This window comes from Phalacrocorax aristotelis, chromosome 3 (genome assembly GCF_949628215.1).
Source record: "Phalacrocorax aristotelis chromosome 3, bGulAri2.1, whole genome shotgun sequence".
Taxonomy (NCBI): domain Eukaryota; kingdom Metazoa; phylum Chordata; class Aves; order Suliformes; family Phalacrocoracidae; genus Phalacrocorax; species Phalacrocorax aristotelis.
The window spans coordinates 78110936-78135024 of record NC_134278.1 but is presented as its reverse complement, the minus strand read 5'-3'; the positions used below and the strand labels follow the sequence as shown (position 1 = coordinate 78135024).

General features: G+C 42.3%; 2 protein-coding genes and 1 long non-coding RNA gene across 8 annotated transcripts; all 3 read left to right on the top strand.

Moving 5' to 3' along the window:
- Positions 1 to 19656, top strand: SFT2D1 (SFT2 domain containing 1). Of its 6 annotated transcripts, none has more exons than XR_012659707.1 (9): positions 1 to 154; positions 6149 to 6235; positions 8935 to 9017; positions 11933 to 12014; positions 14274 to 14309; positions 15066 to 15124; positions 16564 to 16593; positions 18951 to 19249; positions 19283 to 19656. XR_012659707.1 is itself a non-coding variant. In XM_075088074.1 (8 exons), exons 1-8 carry the CDS (start codon positions 92 to 94, stop codon positions 18988 to 18990), a joined length of 480 nt encoding a protein of 159 aa, XP_074944175.1. In that variant the 5' UTR covers positions 1 to 91; the 3' UTR covers positions 18991 to 19656. The 6 variants fall into 6 exon arrangements, 2 of the variants coding, with proteins under 2 accessions (XP_074944175.1, XP_074944176.1); XR_012659709.1 differs by having other exon boundaries at positions 15 to 308; XM_075088074.1 differs by having other exon boundaries at positions 18951 to 19656.
- Positions 9877 to 10973, top strand: LOC142054897 (uncharacterized). The gene is made up of 3 exons (XR_012659711.1): positions 9877 to 9966; positions 10479 to 10529; positions 10876 to 10973. It is a non-coding gene; the product is annotated as an uncharacterized LOC142054897 (long non-coding RNA).
- A 1666-nt stretch (positions 19657 to 21322) lies between the features above and the next one.
- On the top strand, positions 21323 to 22559 carry PRR18 (proline rich 18). The gene has a single exon (XM_075088073.1). The coding sequence runs from the start codon at positions 21430 to 21432 to the stop codon at positions 22216 to 22218; it is 789 nt and encodes a 262-aa protein (XP_074944174.1). The 5' UTR covers positions 21323 to 21429; the 3' UTR covers positions 22219 to 22559.
- Positions 22560 to 24089: the final 1530 nt, after the last annotated feature.

Here is a 24089-nt window from a genome sequence, read left to right as displayed (position 1 = left end):
GCCCCGCGGCACACCGAGTGTGGTGCGTCACTTCCGGTTGGGCCAGCGGCCCGGCTGGGGAGTGAGGTGCCGGAGTGGCGCGAGCGGCGGCATGGAGAAGCTGCGGCGGGTGCTGACCGGGCAGGACGACGAGGAGCAGGGGCTGACGGCGCAGGTACCGCCCGGCGGGGACCCGTTCTTCTTTCCCCTCCCTGCACCGGCGACCTGGTGGCCGCCGCCGCCGCCAACGGCGGCCGCGCGGGGGCTTGCGGGCCGGCGCCCCGTCCCCGCCCCACCGCCGGTGCCGGCGTGCGGGCCCCTCCGTGCCGGTAAGCGGGGGAGGCGGCGGCCTGCCGCCTGCGCCGAAGGGTTGGGTGTGCGGGCACCAGGCCCTGCCCGGGGGTAGGGGTTCTGGCGGCTTCTCGGTGCGCGGAGCAGCTCTGCGTTGGGTCGGTGGTTTGGGGCCCTTTGGCTTTATTTTCCATGTCCTGATTCGGTATAACTGGGCCTCCGTGTTTCCGTATACGCTTCCTCCTGCATGGCCTTGGTGCTTGATGATCCGTTAAACAATAGGTTTTCTTTCTAAATTGCTTCTCTATTTCCTCATGCCCCTGAATTTGCAAGAGCTGGGAGAGACTTTCCCTAGACGGAGGTAGTTTTGTGTATATTGTGCTGACGTTCCTTTTTCTTCCCACACTCCTCAAGTAGAATTTAGTTTTCTGTGTCTTCCCCACTGTGTTCCTCATCGTCAGTTTTGGGTTTTTTTTTGTTTTGTCCTGTGCTTGAACACCATACATTTCTGAGGCTTCACTTCTAGGTTGAAGCAAAGCTGAACACACTGAAAGAACTGTTTATACCATCAACTCCCTTTTAATTGGTGTGACTTTCATTGGTCAAAGTGCCCCAGATCGTGGAGTATCTTGGTCCTATGTGCTGCAGGATGCTGGAGCTTGGTGGAGGGAGCTGGAGCATAGAGAGCAGCCTGGATCTGAGCTACAGCTACTAAACCTTGGCGAACCAGCACAGCCTCAGTATAGCAGTGTCTGTGGCATAACATTAGTTCCAGCAGCTTGCTGCTGACGTGCTTCACTTGTCTTTGCACTAAATTGCTGCCAGTCTTCAAGGTGTATGAACTTAGCCTTTTTTGCTACAGTGTAGCAGCTAAATTGTACACACACCTGGTTGATTCTGGAAGCAGCGGAGCATCTGTGTGCTTTCATACCAGAGCTGCCTGCCAGCGTTTGGGAGGGATGGTTCACCTTCTGATCTTATCACAATCTTATCACAAGATCCTCAAAGAAATACTTACATTTCTGTTAATCTTAGTTCAGTTCCGAGAGAATTAATTAATCTGCCATCCCCATGCACATTTTATATGAGACACGTGATAGTGACATAGAGTTCTCCTTTACTTGATGCTGTGATGTTTGTTCTAAGGCAGCAATCAACAGATAAATGCCAAAGTATTTAATAATTTTACACTTGAGGTGTATATCCTGAGGAGAGAGCTGAGCCAAAAATGTCATTTGTTAAATGTCAGTAACTAAGCTGTCTGTGATTTGATGTTGCCTGTAATGATATTGTTATACTTGGAGAAGACTTTAAATAGGAAAAATCTCTCCATATTTAAAGCCGATCCAGTACATGATAGAAGAAAACATAAATATGCCTTTGGTGCAGTGCAAAGGAGCTTCATGCTGAGAGGATGAACCGGAAAGATCATCTTTTAAGTAAATAAATACCCACTGCAGAAAAACTCTAGGTTAGTCAATGTCTCTATTGCAGGTTTCTCTCAAAGTAGCAATGTATTTCTAGAACCTTGAGTTTTTCTGGTGTTGACTATATTTAAAGTGCATGTGGTGGAATAAAAAAGTGTGTGCACCCATGCAGAGGATACTGTAAGAGTAAGATTATGGAAGAAAACAAGGTTATCCATTTTGTGTGTAAAGTCTTTGACTATTTTAGAAAACACTTCTGCAACCTAGACATGTGTTTGGTTAAAAACAATGGCCCTCTCTTTGGAATAGCTGAGAGTTGTGCAATGGCCATCATATGGTTTATGTCCACAGATGTCTCTGTATTCTGCTCCTTGATTTTGGCAGAACCTTTACCATGAAGGCAGCAGTAATTCTAGCTAGTAAAGTAGAAGTATATAGCGAGACAATTGTGTGATGATTCAATGAAGTCTTTCTGTACTTTCTAACCTCTTCAGATGACCAACTGTTGCTTCTTGCTGCAATTAGATCAATTAATCTAAATATAAACGAAAAAGGGATTAAAGAAATTCATTAAAAATCAATGATAAATTGTAAATATACCACTGTAATGATGTTGTCATGGCAGCATTATGCTGTTTAGTTTTATCAATACCAAAACTAATACAAAAATCAGTCTGTTTGACATGTTGGCTTGTTTTCTGGCAGTAGTTTCATGAGTGACAACTGCTTAAAGCATTCAACAAGATTTTAGCAAGGAGGAGTAGAATAGATATTTAAATCTCTTAGATTTTGCTCTAAAGTGTTGATAGAAATACATATAAGGAAGCCTGTTAGGGAAAGATGAAACTATACCTCTGTAAATATTTTTTGAAATATTTCTTAGGAATTCAATTCTGTGAATGTACTCAACATTTCTTTGAAATTGAGTTTTCTCAATTACTTGCATATTCTTAAATTTACTATCTAGAAAAGATGTAATTGTTAACTTCTAGAATCTTTTTTAAAACCTGTAGAAGAAAGTGCTTCTATTTTTTTGCTTGTCCACATGGAAAACTTTTATAAGATAGTTAATGTATGGGGGGAGCCTAAGAAGATGTTCAAAACCACAAGAAGTGTTCTTGAACAAAGGCAGCCTTGCAGATTGTCATTCATATGATTTACTGGGTGTCCATAGCAAGCTATTCAGTAAAGACACCACTATCTGTCACTTGCAACTTGTGTGTTAGGCTATTGCAAGACTGTTCCTTATGTTTCAGGAAGTCTGCCTTCCGGATTCCAGTTTCCACTTAGGGTTTCCTCGTGATTTCTGGATATCTTGGTCATTTCTTTGATATAATATTTTCTTGGAATATCCTGTGAATAAAAATCTTTGCTTCTTGCCCAGGAGTTTGGCGTTAAAGCTTAGCTATAGAAAACTAAGGGTTTCTATTTGTTGGTTTCTATTTCTTTTTTCTTTTTATTGCTTAGAAACAAGCTGATACGCAGCATAGCAAGAAGGGAGTGTGTTAGAGGGACTCCCTGGCCGCCAACACTTTACAGTTCTCCATATGAATCTTTCCCCCAATGTGGAATTTGCATGGCAATTTTTTCAGTCGTATAAGTAAAAGCTTCTGCTAATGCAAATATCATAGAGTGTAATGCCAGTTCTTTTTATCTGAAATCTAGGAATAGCTGTATGGCTTGTGTCAGACAATAAAAAAAGTCCTAATCACCCTTAGGTTGTTTCCTGCTTTTGTTACACAGGCAGCTTAGACTTTTAGGGTTCTGGTTCATAGTCTCTGAGTGTAGGTGTAAGAAACTAAGTTGTTACTTCAGGGTGTCTCTCGGCCCCTCTTACAGAAATTACTGCTCCTGCAACACATAAGGCAGAATAGGCAGGCGCTGTGTCAGGTCCTCAACTTTTACAGACTGTAGCCTGGCATTTTAGCACAAGGTGAAGTCTGTGGTTTAAGTAGTTGAACTATGTACCTGTTACTCAACTTCTTCAGCAAGGTGCTTCACTACAGGGGTGAAAAAGACATCTCGGTAACGTAACCAGTTCAATTGCTTCCATGAAACCTAAAACGTATTAGGTATCAGGGACTAAGAAAATGCATTACCAGATCTCCAGTTTCAGGATTTCAAGTGTTGCATTAACTAGGTTCAGCTTGATAACATGAATGGTTGGAGGATCAGCCTTCACTTTAATGCCAAATAATTTATTTAGTTTTATTATTCCAGAGAATGCTATGTTGTGGTGCTCTGGCAGCCCTCGTGCCACAGCGTGTTTTCCTGCAATTCATGTGCATGTATTGTCAATTTAAGTTTTTAAGAGTTAAATCCATAAAATGTGTTAAACTAGTTTTAAAATCATATTTTAAATCTTGTGGCCTTTTTTGTTCTGAGCCTTTGTGTGGTTCACCTATTTACGGTGTTGATATTTTTTCCACCTAATAACTGTTAGGGATTTATATTAAGATAAAGCTATTTTCAAATTTATTTGAAAAATGACATTTCCTGGTGGTTGTTTCAGGAGCACCATCAGCTACTCCTGTTCTGCTTCTAGTCTTAGTATGTGTCAGCAATGTGCCTGATACACCCAAAGAAACGATTTACCTTCATCCTTTCCCTGTTTTCTAGGCAATCTGAAGTGCGTGCATTGCAGGTACTGATAGATAGTATTGGCCCATCCACACTTCATTTCTGAGCAGGGATGGAAAGGATTTTTACTCTTGGGTGTGTATGTGTGATCCAATGCGTGAATAGGTGTAACTAAAAGCATGACTCAAATGGGTATCTTCAGTTATGCCCTACCAGCTCTTCCTGCACTTCTTACATGTATAGGCATTCAGGAATATGACTATCAAATACGATTTCAAATAGTAAACCATCTTTCAGTTACTGTTTTTGTCTTTTTCCTTAATGCATGCATAAGGATAAAGAGTTGGACCTAACAAGGTAAGCTGCATCTTCTCATCTTTGGGAAGTTCTGTCTTAACTGCTGAACGCAGAGAAGGGGAAAGAAAATTCACAACGATATTGTATCCCAGCTCTGTGTCTGCTCAGCCAGTATGCAAGTGGAAAAGATTATTTTTTGTATTCTGATCCCCCTTCTTAAGTACATATTAAAAGTATTTAATTTGATTAAATGACGTTAGTAATTTTTTTATAAGTAGAAAATGGTCTGAGCTGTTTCTTGTTGACATACATTCAGATGCTGATGGATCACAGCACATAAATGTGTGCTTGTATGTGGCCCTTTTTTGTTAAACTAGGTATGGATTCTTCATTTGTACGGATGTGAAATCATTCTAAGCAGTAACCAAATTTCGTTCATTCACTTAGTACTACCTGAAAGAGAAATTTCTCAAAAGAGCAGGAGAAACATCAAACTCATTGGCTGGGGACGCCTTAACTTGTACATCTGGTTAACAATACTTGATTGAAAATAGCTGTAGACTAGGTAACAAGAAGGCAAGTTTGCTTGTGTCATCTGCATGAATAGGAAAGTTACCTTTTCACAGTCATCTCATGGAAGCTGAAGCAACACTTCACTTGATAGACCACTTTAGAATAGAAAGTATATTTAATTTTAGCATCCTGGAGTAAGCTGAAATACATTGTTCTTACAGCATGGGTGGAGAAAATTAGCTGAGTGTATCTAACCAGCCGCTCTGCTGAAAGGGGCCGTTCTTCTGCGAGCTATGTGGCCGGGCCTCTTTCCTCACATCACCCCTGCTGCTTTTCTGACATCTTGCTGAGCTGGTTTCGCTCAATAGTCTAGCACAGGACTAAGTCATCAGGATAGGAGGAACACTAGTTCTTTTCGCGCTTCATGAGTTGTGTCAGCTAGCTCAGCTCATTACAGGGTCTTACAGGTTCTGGAGTCACACTGGAGAAGCAGGGAGTAAAATTACCCCTTTCAGCAAGTTAGCTGTCTGATGAGACAAGCTGTGTTAATCTGCCTATACCTTCACCCTGTAAGGAGCAGTAATGAAGTGGAACCGCAATGCTTGCAGTGGATGCTTTTACTAATACGTACAATGGATCCTGTCTAGTAACAGGAAAATGTAGTAATGTCTATAGGAACATAGAGTGCTGCATGGATAGATAGGTTCATCTGCAAATTGCTGGAAGGCACATTCATTCTTCTGCTTTGGTACAATTGTGATAATTTTCAATTGTAATTGCATGATGAAAAGAAAGTCTGTTTGAAAGTGCATCAGTATTGCTTGAGTGCCAGGATATACCTTCACAGGTTTTGTCTCGTTTGTTTGTTTTGGAAATACGTTTCCAGATTGCTAATATACTTTCTTAAGCCGAAATAATTAACATGCAAGCAAATCTTAAGGTAAAAAAATTTTCTGGCTAAAAAATTTTGTTTGAAATGATGGACTTCAGTAGTAAAGAAAATAAATGTTCAGATTGTTCAAAACTGGGTTTGTAATATCCTTTTTTTTTCTCCTATTAAGGTCCTCGATGCCTCAACACTCAGCTTTGGTACTCGAGTCAGATGGTTTGCCATATGTTTTGTTGCTGGCATTGTGTGTTCTATTCTTGTAAGTAAAGGTTGGGGTGTCCACCCTGTACTTTATTAATGTTTTACAGTAGAGCCTAATTCATATTGATACTTTACATATGATTCTGTGTTTGCTTTATCCTGCATCCTAAATTTTGTATCCATAAATTTAACTGGACATTAAATGTATAATTAGCATGTGGGGCTCTTCTCTAAATTATGATTTTGACCATCTTTCTTCCATTCACAGCAGAGAGCATTTTTATTGTAGCGTAATAAAATTTCTTACTAAAAGGTTTGAACACTGACAGAATATGCTCTATTTTTAATTAAAATTTGTGGGTGGTGTACTAGAAAAGAGCTTTTGCTGTTGTTCAGTGTGTACCCATCTTATTTTTATTCTCTGTAATAAAGGGGGAAAAGGAGGGGGAAGCTTGAAAGGTTTTTAAAGGCTGAAGAAACCACAAGTATAACTTGTCACATTCATAAATCAATAGGCGATTGCTGTGGTAGCATGTTGACACTTCAGAAACCTGTCCTACTTCTATTGATCCTACGGTCAGCAAATCATATGTTCTTGAACTTGAGGTGTTGGAAGGGGACTCAAGCCTGTAGTTAAAAGTTGTGATCTGTTAATTGATTGGTTCTATCAAAATCTGACACAGGTAACTTGCAGTACAAAGCAGTTATTCATCTGCATGAAACGTCCCAGAGGCAGATGAAATAACATTGGGGAAGTATCCAGACCACTGGTTTTGGTTTTTCTTTCTATTTTCTTTTTTTTTCCCCATTATAAAGTAGAATGTTACTTTTGATGTAGGCTAGTCAGCAGCCTTTGGCTAATATGTGTGGATGACATCTGCAGTTTTTGTGGAGCCTGTCAGCCAGATTGCCTTGACTTGTAATGCATTCTGGTAGTAGGATGGAGAAACTTGTCCTGTGTGCATAAGTTTCTGGTTTTGCCATTATTTAAATGACTGCTGCTGGTCTTTCATTTACCATGAAAAGTTTTTAAACCAAGGAGGCTTATGTAATGATGGCAAGAAGCAGCTGTGGAGGAGCAACCTGTTGACTGTTTGAGGCACTTGCCTAGAGACAGCTACTCGCTGGATTCTTCTGCAGATGCAAGCTTCTGATTCTTTATCAAAACTTGTGGTTTGTTAGAATCCCTGAGACCCAGAGGTGAACCAGAACAATTGCTGGTCTTACCTATGAGAGGTCTTATTTAAGTGGTAATCAGTTCAATAAAGGGTGGAATTCTTTATACTGATATCTATGCCAAGTACAGTGATGCAAACTCTGGCCAGATGCTTGTGTTCAGGAAGGGGCAAGTTCTAGGGAGGAAGCTCAATTTTGGGTTGGAATATCCCTTCTTTAGGGTTGCTTAAGCATTATTTGGTTGGCTATCTCCGCCTCCATTTTTTTTCTTATATAAGTAGTATTTAACCAATATAAGCACAAATTTTAGTACGCACCATGTTTGTGCTTTAACACCTATTTCTGGACAGGTCAACATCACTCTTTTTGCTGCTGTTTTTTTAGTGTTTAATCTTTGTGCCTATTCTATATCACATGGTGTGAAACTATGAAACAACAAATAAAAGGCTTTAGGATCTTGGTTTCCTAAAGTTTCCTTGAGTTTCCTTGAGTTTTCTTGAGCTTGATAGATGAAAGTCAAAACTCTGCTAGTGTGTTTGTGGGCCTCATATCCTGGAGAGTTTGGAGGCAGGTCCCTAGCTAAGCTTTGCCATATGAAGCTGAGAACTGGCAGCTCCACCTTCTGCTTCAGATTATGGACTTCTGCTGCAGCAATGGGGAGAGCCTCAAAGAAATGCTTGAGTCATCCCTTCCAGGCATGTACCTGATCTTTAGATGTCTACAGCCTGGTATATTTATTGTGTTCTTGGCTGGCCAAAATTGCAGGTGGTGTTTTTTTCTTTAATCTAGTCTCTTTGCAATGCGTCCATAGCCTTTCTTTGTAAAATACAATTACACTCTTCTCTTGCAGCTTTCCATGATTGCTTGTACTGTGGTCTGTGCAAACTGACACCACAGATTCCCACTGAAATTGCAGTTGGGTAGAATATGGTTGCCTTCTTTCCCCTCCCAGAACACACTGTCCACATCACAGCTTTAAAAAAAAAAAAAAAAAGTTAAAACCTCAAAAAACTCAAGCATGTTTTGCTTCTAGTTTAGGTTATATTTCTCCCTGATCATCATATGGACTGTGATCAGCAGAAGGCTTTGGATTTTTTTGTTGTGTTTAGTGAAAGTAAGAGATGTCTAGAAGTTAGAGTTCTAAAATACTTCTGTTCAGCCTAAGTATGTATCTAGACTGCGAGTTCAGGTTGTTGGATGGAGGAGAAAGGAGATGGTGGATATTAATGTGGCTTTATGACATTTTTTTTCTGTGTGCAGAGGTGTATGATGTATATTGGGGCATTTTAACAAAACTGAAAGTGTCATAAATAGAATATAAACAGTACAAATAAATGTTATAAATAATACAAACATTGCCTGCCTGTAAAAATATTGTGAAATATAGTAAACCAATACATTGTTTTACCAGTAGGTGGCAATAGAAGTATGCTAAATATTGACTAATACAAATCTGAGAACAGTATACTGTGCTGATTTTATTTTAGAATGGCACTCTTTATAGTCTGAAAATATAGTTAATTCAGTTTATTTTGATTTTATAGTCTAATTACAAACATACAAATAACCTATTTTTTTTAGGGAACAGCATTGCTGTGGCTCCCAAAGGGGATCAAACTTTTTGCAGTGTTTTACACCCTGGGAAATATTGCTGCGTTAGCCAGGTACGGTTTCTTAATTATTGTTATTAGAAAAGTACCCTCCTTTTCATCTACAGTTTTATTTGCTTTTACTCTAAAATGGTGTCTGGTTATCTTGCATATAAACAACGTTGTTTTCATACTGAAATCCTAATAACAAAATCTTGTTTGTCTTACGGTTTTAAGATTATCATAATTAGTGAATATCAGTTTTTCACTTGTTGTTGCCTCAACATGGTGTCTACGATTGTTTTGTGGATATGTCACAAGTGCTATCTGAAGTGTGAATAACAAATTGCTGGCTGAGTGTTTTGTACTTAAGCCCTTCTGTCAGGTACAGGTACCTCAGTTTCAGGGGCAAACTGGTAGTCTGCCCACCGTGGGGATGCTTTGTTACTGGAAGGAACTTTCTGCTTTTAACAGAGGGATCGTCCTGTTTCTAGGAAAACTCTTTGAAAAGGAGAGGTTCACGAAATCCTCATTTTGACTCTAAGGCCAGCCAGAATCAAAGAACATTCACAGTGGATTTTTAAACTCTCTGCAATGTTCCCCGTAGCAGTTAGTCGTAACAGATTTGCAGAAGGGACCTCCTAGGATCTAGAACTCTTCTTTCGTTGTTTGAAAGACATGGAAGAAACAGCTTAATGACAAAGTATTTTCAGTTTCTGTTTGTCCTCCTTCTCTTACTGTCTTGGCATAGCTGAAGTGTGGTCATGGGACTCGGGACCTATGGAGTCTGGTCTTGCCTTTCATGGACTCTGTGACTTTAGTTAAGGGTCTTAACTCGTGCGTCAAAGCAATGTTATTCTGTTAAAACTCCAGCAATGTGACACTAACATTTGAGAAATGTGATAATGTACTGCTTTTTCTCAACAAATTTGTTAGGGGACAGAAGTGTTTATACTGGAATTGAGTCTCATTTGTATAACTATTCCATCTCAGACTAAAACAAGACAAGAAGTTAATACTGGAGGTAGGCAAAATGGAGTATTTCCCTTTTTCTCACTTACCTTATTCTTTGGGTTTTGTTGTGGGTTTTTTGGTTGGGTTTTTGGGTTTTTTTCTTAATAGTTTGGCTGTGTTTTCACTGCTTCAAACTAAATTAGCATTTTAGAAATTTGGTACTAATCAACTCTAATTGTCAGTGAACTAAGAGGAAACCTTTTACAGACTGGTATTTATTCTAGGAGGATACTGAAAAACTTTAGTCTGGACTCCAACTAAAATTAGAAGTAAAAAGAGGCCCCCTTCCCCTTTAGTGGTTGTTTTAGATATAAACAACAGGCAACTGTGTTCTAAGAACAGTAGGAAACAACAGTGAAGTCCCAAATTGACAAGATTTAAACTGTTTCAGGCTTGTTTTCAAGTCTGTATTTAAAACAAATGCAGTTACCACTCTTACTAAATAGTCCTGTCTAGCTGTTTTTACTACAGTTTTCTAGCCACAAACATGAAAACAGTGATACTTATTTGATTCTTCTCTAGGATTATGGGTATATCTTCTACAGAATGTGTTGTATGTGAGAAATATCCTGTGTAAGTAGAAGAGTTTTTCAGCCTTTTTGCTCCCTATGGATTATCTCATGTCTGTGGAGAAGCTCTTGTGATGCCTGTCCTTCAGTGCTAATCAGGCTAGCGTCAATGCATTTTCTTTCTGCATTTTTTCTGCCTATTTTTTGTAGCCTAAGCCTCCCTCATTTTTATCACCATATTTTCATATTCCCTCTCCTTCCACTAGCTAACTTTTTCTTCTGGTTATTCAGATTTCTTTTTTTGGTCTTAATTTAATTTTATGGCCTAGCAGACCAGATGAAAAAATACTGAGAGAAAGTTAGTTTGGAATGCAGTGAATTTAAATTTTTTTTTCTTTTGAATTGAGAAGTATTTTTTCCCATTTAATATGGACTTCTGAGGTCTGTCTATGCAACTTAAAGAAGAAAAACAAAGTGAAGAGAAGGGGATATATACACAAAGTTGCTGGTAAGGGAACATCTGGGTATGGGAGGTCATGGGTTCAATTTACTGCCTGCGACATGGATTCCCGTATTTCTTCTATCTTGGAAGATGCGTGTTTCACCAGGCTTATGACTGATTTCAGGAGGGAGCTTTACCAAACTCTTCCCTGTTACTGATTGTTTCACTTCATATAAATAAATATTAACTAGGAAAGGAGTTAAACTAGGTTTCCTACTCTGTAGTGAAGCAGTCAAACCACCACAAGGTTGCAGGCATTCTTGCTCTCACTAAATATTTTCTACAAAGACGAATGGCTTCAATGACAGGGAAGGAAGAAGCTCATCTCAGAATATTTGAAGCCAGATACCTGTTCTTACAGTTGTGAATTCTTGGTTCACATCACATTTCTTTGTAAGAACAGGTACAGCATAGCGTTGCTGATGATTTTCATTCTCCCTTCAAGTTAACTACAGAGTAGAAAAAACAGGAGGATTTAATAAAACTACTGAAGTTTTTCCTTCTGTTTTTGCTTGCTGAGTTTGGGCAAAGAGTTGGAGCTTCCCTGTAATGTTGATTGTAGTTACTTGCATGCTGCCTGGGTAAGTTTATTGTTAAACAGGACTCATCTACAGAAGTTTGGTCTTTGCATTTTTTGCATTCTGTTGGCAGTTCAGTTCTGAGAACAGCCTCAATGTGAAATTCACTAGACTTCAACTTGACAACCGTGTGCTATAAGTGGTAATATTTTGGAAAGAATTTCATGACTAAGGGTGAATCAATACATGAGCTGTTTCCAGGACTAAATTCATGGAGTATTTCACCTTTCATTCTAGTGGGTCGCTGTTGCTAAACAGTGAAATTCCTGTTATAAAGCCTTTGTACTCACCTAACTGTTGGAAGACTGACTAATTTCCTGTTGTCTGTTGCAAATAATTATTTGAAAGTGATTTACCATTTGTTTTGGTTTTTTTCTCTCCTATTAGTACATGTTTCCTGATGGGCCCACTGAAGCAACTGAAAGCAATGTTTGAGCCAAAAAGGTTAATAGCTACAGTTGTGATGTTGGTAAGCCTTTACTTCCTTTTGATAAAAAGTTTTTCTTCATCCTCAGAGCTAAATCTGAAGCTTTAATAAAGAGTTGGACTGAGAAAAAACCTTCTTTGTACTGAGTAATAATAGCCAAGCTGATTAGCTCTGTATATCATAAAGATTTTTTTACCCCTTTCTATGAGTCTGTGGTTTTGTTGCTTGTGATTTTTATTAAATTAATTATTTGGAGTAAAATGTTCTTTACTAAGTATTTCTTGCTAAATGCTAATATTAGGTTAATTTTATAAAATTTGTTTTCTAAAACAATTTCTTAAAGAACCAGGCTAGAGAGAGAGACTTCTCAGCTACTGTGAAAAGTCAGTGGCCAGCAAATCTAGCCTAACAGCTGTTTGTTGGCTACAGTTCTGTTTGTATAACTTAGTTGTTCAGCACTTTCAAAGCAATGGAGAAAATTAATTTCTATCCCTAAAGTCTGGGAAGCTACACATTCAGCTTCACACTTCTCCATTGTGAGGTCCTTGGCTCCTTTTTCTCCGTGACCATCATTTCTTCTTCCAGGAGCCCTGTCCCCAATCTCAGAATTCCTATTCCAAAACTGTATATTAGGTAGTAAAAAACAAGTTTCTGCTCTTTCTGCTTCTCTGTTTTGTACTTATTTTTTCTCGTTCCTCCTGATTTGTTTCAACTTTTATTTTTGAAATATCCTATTCTCCCTATCATATAGCTTTCTTTTCTAGTTGATTACAGCTGATGTGGATAAGAAACCCTTAATTCTTTCTGGATGGCTGTCATATGGGTTGTATATTCTTTCTCTCGCACACCCACATGAAAAAAAAAAGATATAATCTCATTTGAGAAGCTCACTTTTGCCCACATCTTTTGGAGGAGTGACTTGATCCTCAGACTCCAAGCACTGTTAAAGAGGTGACGACTTCCCATCATTTCCAAATCATACCAAGTTACAAGTCGTAGGGAAATTATGTTTTTTAGGTCTGCAGTACAAACGTCCAAGAATATCTCCACTTCTCTGGAGTCTGTTTGCTGAGCATGAATTCTCCAACACTTTACCACTGTGGGCTTTTTTTTCCTGGTCAAGCTGAAGGCCTGAGCCAGACACTAGAACAGCCAGCACAAAAATTATTTGCTCTGCTATTCTGTCATTCATTGTGCTCAGACGTGGTGACAAAGAAAATAACTTGCTTTGAAGGCTGTATAAACAAGACATGTCAGGGAAATGGAAAGAGAAGAGTGTAGAAAAAACCTCACAGACCTACCACCTACCTACCTACCTGTGCAGAGAAGCTACCAACAAGGTTAGGAAAAGACAGAATGAAATTACCTAATAGGGAACAGCAACATTGGATAAGAGCTAAGACTGTTAGGATGGAGAATGTCATTAATACAGAGAAAAACTGGTAAGCCTCTGAAGTTTAGAAAACTTTTTATGTATTTGACTGTTTTCTTCCCTAGCCTAACACAAAGCTAGAACTGTAGGCAACTCAGGAGTCACAAATACGTTTGGAAAATTTCAAGTGTCTGTAAATGGAGGGAGCCAGGTGAGATTTAGTGGAAAAGTTCAAAGTGATGCTTGCACAAATGGTGTGATTAGTCTGGCATAATAAATGTTTCAGCAAAGGTGTATAAGTAGTTTGGACGCTTGATGTGAGCTTTTTCACTGCGTATGAAGCAGCTGCTCCCTAGTGGGCTCTTGATTACTGTCAGAAGATGAAAAAAACGCTGGCAGAAGCAGCAGAGCCTATGTTTGCCAAACACCGTAACTGTGAATGGGTGTTTGTAATAATGGGTTGTTCACAGTGATGCACATACCTTTCTTGTCAGATGTTGATGTTATGAATACTAGGTCCAAAGTGATACTATGTACTGAAGAAATAGAATAGCAGTTCCCAGACTACTTGGTTGCTTTCAAGCAAGCTTTATCATCTAAGCCCACCTCTTAATAGACCTAACACACAAGGCTACACAGAGCTGGTGGTGGTACTCCTGATTCCTGAAGTCAGTTCCTGCCTCCTCTTTCTTCTAAGACTTGTCCCAGCCCTCTGGCCACAGAGCACATCACACTGTGCCTTGGAAAACACTACTTTACTGGAGTTCAGCATGTAGCCACTGTGTGACAGCTTTTGGCTCTGCTTGTTTCGTGAGTCAATTCTGAAAATCACTTTGTTTTCATTGAAAACATGAAAACAGTTACTGTATTTGTTGTGTATTTGAGTGTTCATTCTTTCTTTTATTTTGTCTCCTTTCATCTCTCCCTAGCTTTTCCTAGTATTGACTCTATGTGCTGTATTCTGGGTAAGTGAAAATACTTTGTTCGTCCAAAGAGCTTAGTTAGTTTATTAATTGTGTTACAGCTTTAACATACAGTTCAGCTGTAGAGGAGAGATGAGCTTGTGTGTGTGGTAGTTGTGTTTTCAACTGGAGTTGAGTATAGGTGATGAGCCTGCTGGCTACAAAGTAAATGCACCCTTCCACCTGCCTGTGATTTAGATGAGAATACAAAATTTAGGAGCATCAGGTTCAGTCTGTAGACCTCTGGAATAAGGGCTAAGAAAAGCAAGTTAAAATATACTTTCACCTTAGTGATGTGTACTTACGTCAGAGGATATCAGAGAATATGTAGTGGTGTTTGGAAACCATGGATATAGAATATTAAACTTATTAAGACAAAGGAAGAGACACAGAACAAGTACCTTTAGGCATCTTGATTGAAACATGACTGTAGTTTTATGTTCCATAGAGGTAAATATGTAGCTGAAGTGAACTCCCGTATATGCAGAAGTACAGTATTGTGAATTAAAGCATTAGCATTGATGCCATTAAGTGTTTTCAAAGCTAGAGAAGGTTTTCATAGCATGATGCTAACGGAGTGATGGATGAAATGAGTGGAAAGTTGTTAGAGTGGAAAGGACTAGCAAATTAAGTTAAGACAAGGAAATTTAGGCATTGTCAGTTAACTAAATTTTTGGCTGAACAGGCTGTTGCAATTATTTACAGTACATACCGGTGCAAAATGAACTAACTTGCAATATTTGCTTTATTTTTACTTAGTGGAACAAAAAAGGTTTGGCGGTGTTATTCTGCATATTGCAGTTCTTGGCAATGACCTGGTAAGATTCTTAAAATTCATTTTAATTTCTCCCTGCCCCTTCGCCCACATGATTGTAAACCTACATATATTTACATATATGCTTTGTGTAACGTAAGTGTGCCCAAATGATAGCCTTAGTCTGCTTTTTCTAAGCTAGGCTGTGTAACTTCAGCAAAATCTATATGCAATCATCTTGCAAAAATAGCAATTTTAAGTATATTCTGCAATGTGTGAACTTACCTGAGGCATTATGAAAGGAATATATATGCAAAAAAATCTCATGCCTTTTCTCTGTTGTGAAAGTAACTGTATATCCATACGCCCTGCTTCTTTATTATCTCCTCTTTTTTTGAGTTCTAACCAAATTTTCATTTTTGAAGTGGAGGAAACTAAATGACACTTTCATAGGGTGTGTCCTGCCCCAAGAATATTCAGCAGCACTGGGTCAAGAGTGGGTGGATGTGAGAGGGTAAATCTAGTGCAGCAGGTACTGTGATGACCATCCAGATTCATTGAAGGGCTAGGCTTGGGAATGTGTGAGCACGGTTAGGTGAATGCTTGCAAGCCTGGCAGAAGTTCTGGAAGTTATTGCTTTCTCCCTGGAGATACAACTGAACATACATGGCCTCCTTGTCCCAGGTGAATTACTTGGTACTAACTCTTAGGCGATCCAAGGTGACCGCAGTTCTTGTTTGAACTTGCCCTGAATGCACAGTGTCTATACTGAACTGGGATCTGAGGACAAATAACCATTTGTTCAGGATAGGAGCTGCTGGGCATCATGCTGAGCCCAGGTAAATGCTTGATACTAGACAGAGGGAACATTGCTAGCTCCATGCTCTATATTTTTACAGCAGACAGCTTCCTGTTTGTTAAGTGTCCCAGAGCTTGACCAGGCCAGGCATGAGAACAAAACATAGCCTGGAGGCTTGCGAGAAGCACGTTTCAGAGAATAATAGAATTATCAGCTGTTTGAGTGTCACAATTGTGGTGTATCATTTGAACTACAGTGTGTATCCGTATTTAGAGTTACATAAATAATATGATTAGGTGTATATTTGCATAGTAATGTATATTGTTTTTTAAACTGGAAAAAGTTGTCTCTGCCATTTTGAAGAATACAAGTTTCCCAGAAATCTCCATTCCTTCTGACACCGGTGATAGTAAATCTGCTTTTTAAAGTTTATGTGCAATAGAAGTTATGAACTATATTTTAATAAACCTAAACAAACAAAAAAACCCAAGTAAAAATTAAACCAGGAAACCCTTAGTGGTATGTTTATTTCTTGCCCAAGCATGTCGTCTTTTCTCAAGTAAGCATTACATCGAGTAGGTAATCTTGTCCAAATTTTTATTATAACAGGTTGTTTTTATTAATGCTGGGCTAAAGTGAAATAATTGGGCCTAGGAGAGACATGAACACTGACAAATGTACTTTTTTCCCCTCTTCTTTTTCAGGTATAGCCTGTCATATATTCCTTTTGCAAGGTGAGTCTGCAGAATTAATTCCTTCCTAACAAAAGTCAGTTATCTTTATGCTAGGGAGGGGGAAAAAGTCCTTAAATTCAGTATGTGAAAAAAACATAACCTACTCCCTTTCCCTTAAATTTTTAGAAAATTACATAGCTGAACTCAAAGTAATGCTTAATATAAGCTTTAAATATAAGTTCATAGTAATTCTCTTCGTTAAATTTCATTCTGGTTTTCATCACTGAAAATAGAGTTTTTGTTTAAATTCTCCAGTGATTTAAAAATGCATTGATGCAATAGATTCTGCATATTTCCAGTGCAATTCTGCACTCAATTCTGTCCAGTCAACTCTGTCAGTTCTCTGAAACTGGAAATTCCTTCTGCAACTGCAGATTTCCAGTACTTGCATTAAAGATAACTTATGGATGTGAGGTCTTGGTTGAAAGCAAACAAGCATAGTTTCAGCTGCTAAGTCTACTTCTGAATTCCTCCATCATTCTTAGGAGAGGCAACAGCAATGCTTCGAGTTAATTTTCATTTTGGCAAGCTTCTCTATTTCATTTCACTCGTGTGTGTACAAAAAGGGAACGGAAGCTAGCTAAACACATAGTGAAACCACATGCAAGTAAACAAACTGAATAATTTTTTTTCTTATGTTTCACATAAAATGCAGTTTGGTCTTTCAGCAGTGTGTCTTTTAAAAAAAATGAAGTGCTTCCATGGCTTTATATTACCTAGTAGGGTTTTCTGTAGTGGAAGTGAGGGGGAAAAAGCATTCCAAGTATTGCCTATCACTTTCTTCTGGTATCTTCCAGTAGTGTTTCTGTAACTCTGCCGAAAACTCTGTACTCTGGATTTTTTCTTAAATCTTCAGCTTTGATCTAGGAAAGACTAAGTCGGGGGGTGGGTGTGGGTGTGGGTGTGGGTGTTTTGTTGTTGTTTTTAAAGATAGTAGTTGACAACTAAAATGGATTAAATACTTTAACTGAACTCAGGCTTCGAATTGTCATCGCACTATTTCTGACATCTCAAGCTAACCTAATCAAAAGTAGTATTAGGAACTGTAAGAGTTCACGTGGCCATATGACAGTCTCAGTAGGGTCATTCTTTCTTTCTTTAAAATTTGTTTTTACATGTTCGCTCTGCACAGAAAACAAGTTGAGCTACTGGTCACTGGCTTTTCTTCCCTACCAACAGAACTTTAAGTTCTGGTCAGAAAAACATTAGGTTATATGCATCACTTAATTTCTTTCTTTTTATTTGTCCATTAGATCTTGTGAGTCAAAGGACTGAGTTTTACACAGGCTGCTTTTAGTAGTAGTAATTTCTTTCGTGATTATTGAGTTATTTGCTTTTGTAGAATGCTATCATAAATTTCTTGTGTAGGCTGCCTTTCTTATGGAAATAGTGATTGAAACCATGTTAAGTGCCAGTGAACAGTATCATGTAATTTGTTTAAAGTATGCATTTATCTTGATTTCAACAAAATTGTCATTACTTGATTTAACTCTGTTAATGGTTCACTCTTAACAACTTACTTGTTCATAGTTTGGTGGTTTTTTTTTTCTTTTCAATTAATGGTGGCTCTGCTGCTGGCATGGCAAAAAAACCCCAACCCCTAAACAAAAAAGCATGCCAGAACACGACTGACACGCATGCAGTGATTCTAAGGAGTCATGATGATATTTTATTTCGTTTTTCAAACTGACTAACTACAGAGTACAAGTTCCACTCCTTAATAAGTTTTTTGAGAAAATTATAAATAAAGGAGACTAAAGTGAGTGATCTAAGTAGAGTAGGCAGAAAACAGTTTGTTTATTGTTGGTGAAAGAAATAGACCGCTTCAGATCTCTCAAACCTTAAGGCTGAGCCAGCTCTTCATCCTGCACTGTTAGGACATGCACTTTAAACCCTTCAGCCTGTGGGGTTTTATTTTCCTGCAACATGATGGTCTAACTCCAGCGTGGCTTGGATTTGAAGCACCTGTGCTTTGCTGATTGTCTGGATTTGGCACGCTCCTCAGCCCTGCCCTTGCTGGCCAGCCTGTGTGAAATAAGGCGTTGACCTTTGCTAAGCCACCAAGCATGCAGCAGAACAATTTTTAACACCTGTCTGCATTTTAGCACGTGGTTGAGCGTAAAGGTGTGGAAGACTTAAACAATACGGGCAGACCTGAGCTTCAGAATGGGCTTGAGCCTTTGCTTTAGCTGGTGCTGTAGATGTACTCACCATAACGATGGCTGTTAAGATCCTGCATTTGATAAACTATGGATTTTTGTCTTTATGTAATATTTTAAATTCTAAATACATAATGGTTGATAGGTATGTATAAGAAATAACAAATCACTGACTTTTTTTTTTTTTTCTCTTTAAAGGGATGCTGTGATTAAATGCTTCTCGTCCTGTCTAGGGTAAATTAGAACCAGGAACCACTGTATGCTTTAGAGGCCAACTTATTCCTCTGTGAGTTTTGCTTGGAAAACTATACTTTTCCACTCATGGAATACCCAGTAACTATTAAGGATTTTCCTTGCCTTTTGCATTTGGGGGATTAAATAATTTTTACTAGAAACAGTTTTAAAAAGAAATTGCTTGACTTGTTTGTGTTTAGCCTGGAACTTTTAGGCTTTTTTTTTTTTTAAACAAAGTAGTACATTTAAATACCTTGTGCAGAGTGGTCTTAAAACTACCTTGCACCCAGTAACAGAGTTGATTCCCCGGTGGAGGCAGGCCACCGAGATCTGGGTAGTATGCATAAAAATTTAATTTACAGTTGTGTCTGAAACCTGCAATGTGCCATTTATGTTTGGATATTATTCATTGTGTGCTTTTTCCAAAGACAGTTTTATAAACATTGTAAAGATTTGGTAAGTTATATGCTGCTTTGAAATGTCTATACGTGTGCCTTATGGAGAAAGCTTAATGAGAATATGTGAAAGGTCTGTTTAAAGCTTGTTGGATTTTATTAAAAAGCTATATTTTAAATGATTTTTTTAACTTTCATACTTAAACACTTTTTACTAAAAGAACTTATGGCTAATGTGTAAATGAGACTCGTGAAATAAATCAGTTTTAAAGGTGTCTAAACTTTTTTATTTGGGAAGCTGCCTTAGAGGGCTGAATGTTTCAGCATTGCACTTGAATAAATATGAAAATACATTAAAAAGTGGGATATGTATATGACTATATCCAAATGCGGTTAGTAGATTTGCAGAAGTGACTTTAAAGCTTTGTGTCAGTATTTAGACAAACTGTTCATTCTGACTTAAACTGATAATGGATTGGAGCAAAATGCTCTAATACTTTGCCTAGCTTCAATAAGATGTTCTCATTTCCAGTCTTTTGCAACTAAGCGCTATTCAGTTATTCAGGGGCAAAGTTAAATCCTTAATACAATATCAGCCATCAAACATTATAGGAGGTTCTTTTTAGCACAGGGTGAATGTGCTTGGTTACCTGCAGTATAAACCCCTGTTGTTTTGGATTTTTTTCCCCACTAATCCACAAATAGAAGGAGAAGAATGGATTTGCTTTGCTTTGGATGCAAACGGATCAGCTGCAGTGTCAGGAAGGGAAAAAATCCCTGTCTTTTAATATTCAGGGTTCAGGCTAAGGAGATGAAGTGCAGTACGTTCCTGCTAATTCTCCATGTGTGGTGCACAAAACAGCCACACCTCTGGAGAAGCTGTATAAAGGATGAACTGCACGATTTTGCAGCTAAACTGCCAACCAAGACACACCTTTTAACGGATTAGTAACAATAAAGTGCCAGTGAGGCGTTCTTTCTGCTGGTGATCAGGGACCAGGCAGTCCTGACCCTGCACCAGGCTCTTGGGCTCGTTGGTGCTGCGTGGCATAGCAACAGCCTCTCCAGCTCTGCCCATCATAGCCTTTGGGTGCTGGTGCACTCTTGAGTAAATAGTTCCTTTTAGTTTCCAGTTTGCACTGAGGACAAACTGGTATGTGTGTAGGTAGTGATGGATGCCATCCTGGAAATGACTGTCACTGCCCCTTCCCCAGCTGTGGCTGGTGACCATAACTGGCCCTGGGGAGATCCCATCCCACGAGTCGGTGCTTTCAGGACTGGGCAGTTGTTTGCTCCAGGGCTGGTTTTGTCCATCAGCCACCGCTTCTGGTGCATGATCACCTTCACTGTAATCTTTAATTAGAATGGTAGTAGTCATTCCGATTTATGTGCTGTGGTAGATAAAGAAGTTAACACTCACCAATTAGCACAAACAGAAACACCAACCTCAGAAATCCAACCCCGAGCCATTGAGCACTGTGCTTTGCCTCAGTCACAGAAGGAACTGAGGCAAGGAAGAAGGCTCGTCTGGGCTAGGCTCATCATTACCAAGCCAGGGTGTTCTCGTCCTTTGCGGGGCTTGTGCGTTTCGGTATTTCATGCAGGTGCGCGTCCGCTCCAGGTCTCACCGTGGCTGGCAGCGGACGCGCCCCGCCTGCCTGCCCTCGTCCGCCGTCGCTGCAGCAGCCGAGGGGCTCAGGGTACCGTCGCTGTTCCGAAGATGGCGTGAGGGCGCCGGCTCCACCTGACACAAAAGCCTGGCCTTTCACACGTGGGCGGCGCTAGGGGTCGGGGCCCCGCCGCACCTTCCCTCCAGCTCTGCCGGGGGCCGGGCGCGACCCCACCGGGGCGGCTTCTCCGGGCGGGACGAGCAGCGCCGGGGCTCCCCCGCCCGCCCCGCGCCGGGAAAGGGTGTTGCCGGGGCGGGCCAGGGGCGGGAAGGAGGGCGGGTTGTCGGGGGGGAGAAGAAGCGGCTGCTGGCGCGGAGGGAGCCCACGCCCCGCGCTGCTGCCGCCGCCGCCGGCCGCGGCTCGTCGCCGGCTCTGGGCATGGGGCTGCAGCCCCGGCGTGCAGCGGGGCCCTGCCCGCCGGCGGGGCGGTGCGCCGCCCTGCCCGGGCCGCGCACGGCGGCGGCCTGGGCCCGCGGCGAGGAGCCGGAGGGGGCTCCCGGCCGCACCGCCGCCCTGCCGCCCATCCTGCCGGCCACCGCCGCCGCCCGGGCGCAGCCCAAGAAGCCGGCGGCGGCCCCTAGGAAGGCGGCGCCCCGGCCCGCGGAGGAGAAGGCGGCGAGGAAGGCGGGGGGGGCGCCCCCGGAGCGAGCCGGCCCCCTCTCCAGCTCCTGGCCCTGCTCCTCCCTGCAGCGGCGGCCGCCGGCCGAGCGTGGGGCGCGGCCCCAGCCCGCCCCGCCGCCGCCGCCGCCGCCGCGGGGCCGCCCGGGGGCGCCGGGGGCGGGCAGCCGCTCCTGCGAGAGCCTCGGCGGGGAGGCGGCGCTGCGCCTCTCGCTGCGGCTGCCGCCGGAGGCCGTGCGGCTGCTGCAGCGCCGCAGCCTGGAGCGGCAGCGGGGGCAGCCCGCCCCCTCCCCCGGCGGCGCGGCGGCCGCGGCGCGGCGCGGAGCCCGGGCGGGCGGCGGCGACTTGCGCGCCCTGCTGAAGATTTCGCTGCTCAACGACAGGCACCGCTACGACGACGAGGAGTACGAGGAGGAGGAGGAGGCAGGGGCGGCGGTGGACGAGGGGCTGGTGCGGAAATGCACCGAGTGGCTGCGCGGCGTGGAGAGCGCGGCCGGCCGCGACCGCCCCGACAGGCTGGAGACGCTGCCGCACCTGGGCACCCTCTGAGCCCCGCCGCCGGCTCCGGGGAGCGGGGCTGGGGGAGCGGCTCGGCGGGGGCACCCGCTGTCCTGTCCGTCGCTCTTGTCTCCTTTGTGGTGCCGCCCGCGGCCCGACGCCGGTCCCGGGGGCGAGGGACAAAGGAGCGGCGCCGGCCCCCGCCCGGCAGTGCCCCGGTAGGGGGGAGCCGCCCTGGGCCTCCTACTCTCACCTCCCCCCCCCCCCCCAAATTTTTTTTTAAGACTTCTGACTATCAGATACGCGAAATGATTTTGTATATTTGTACATAAAAGTGCATTTTTATTTATTTGAATAAACGACTCGACCTCCGTGTGGCGGTAGCCTCAGCACCCCCGCGTTGGGCCGTTCCTGCCGCGGCTGCCCGGGCAGCCCGGCTGTCCCCGCGGTAAGGGCGGGGGGCGCCGCGGAACGCCCGCTTGCCCAGGGCGGCTGTCGCCGGCGGAGCCGAGTGACGCCTCCGGGGGAGCGGGGGTCGGCTGGCGGGAGGTGGCGGCGGGCGGGAGCAGCCCTCCGGGGGGGGCATCGGGCAACAGGAGGACGGGGACGAGCAGGGGCTGCTCCGCTCCCCGGGGCCGCCTGCGCGCCGGTAACGGGGAGCGCGGGGGAGGGGGCTGGGTGGGGCCGCCTGAGTCCACCCCATCGCGCAGGCGGTAATTGGGACAGGTCCGACCTTTCGAGTTGCTGTGGGTGTGCGGGGAGGAGGAGGTGGAGAGAGATGGAGGGAGGCAGCGCAGCGGCAGCATCCTTTGTGAGCGTCCCCCGGCCCCCCCTCCGCCGGGGGGCTGCGGCAGCCCCTGGTGCTCCCGAGAGCTCTGCGGGGAGGGGGCGGCACCCGGGGGCGAGCGCTCAGGCTTCAGCCGCGGGAAGGAAGGGGTGAATCTCACCAGGCGTACGGTTGTTGTCTCGGCCGCTTTCTGCCGCGCTCCTATTGTTGTTACCCAACTTCTCAGAACAAAAGTAAGGCCTAAATATTTACTATAGTACAGTAAACATTTTGCAAATGAATGTTTGAACGTGTAGGAACACGTTAAGTTGAATTTACTTAGCAGAGTAAAACACAGGTTAGCGCCACGAATTGGGAATTGCATATTTCATGCGGATGTCAGTTGTTTACACCTGATAATGCCTGTGTTGACTGTTCCACTAAATCATGGGAGATAAACCTTTCGATAGATTAGTTGCAGAAAGTAGTGATGAGCTACACTTTGTACAGTATTTTCCTTTGTTCCGGGCCTATTCAAACCGGTTTTTTCCTATTTTTCTCCTGAAACTTGAAGAATGGCAGGGGGGATGCTTTGAGAAAATATTTATTTATTAAATGCATCAATACTGCTGTTGACAAAAATGATGAGCCAATATAATTCAGGTGTGAAATAGATATGCTCACAAGTCCAGACAGAAAAGAGTATGGGGCATGAGAATGTATGCACAATAATTCTATTTCATTTAAGCAAATGTGCTAGCTGTGAAACACGTGCGTCTTCATATCATTTTAACTGAGTTTGCATGCACTGCTGCTGTATTCATCAATTTTCAGTAGCATCTTCAAGCAGATCTGACTAACAATGTAAAATTTCCTGCTAAACTTCATTTATGCTGGATTGATTTCAATTGATTGATTTTGATTTCAAGATCAGTTGATTGATATTAGACCCACTTTGGGCTTTCCCCCTTACCCTTCTCTAACAATAAGGAAAATGGTAGTAGTTGAGCTGTAGCTGAGTTTTCCTCTTGTGTCTCTTCTGGGAATGTGAGTTTATAAAGGAGCATCCTGGACTGTCACAAATCTTGTTCCTTAAAACTGCTCCATGGTTTCATATCGATGATAAGCAGTATCTCCAATTGCAATGAAAAGTGAT

Excerpts from the sequence above, each read along its gene's own strand:
- SFT2D1 (XM_075088074.1), top strand. The coding sequence starts at position 92 with ATGGAGAAGCTGCGGCGGGTGCTGACCGGGCAGGACGACGAGGAGCAG. Across the intron at positions 12,015-14,273 it reads TAGCTACAGTTGTGATGTTG|CTTTTCCTAGTATTGACTCT; the intron begins GTAAGCCTTTAC and ends ATCTCTCCCTAG. Across the intron at positions 15,125-16,563 it reads CAGTTCTTGGCAATGACCTG|GTATAGCCTGTCATATATTC; the intron begins GTAAGATTCTTA and ends CTTCTTTTTCAG.
- PRR18 (XM_075088073.1), top strand. The coding sequence starts at position 21,430 with ATGGGGCTGCAGCCCCGGCGTGCAGCGGGGCCCTGCCCGCCGGCGGGG.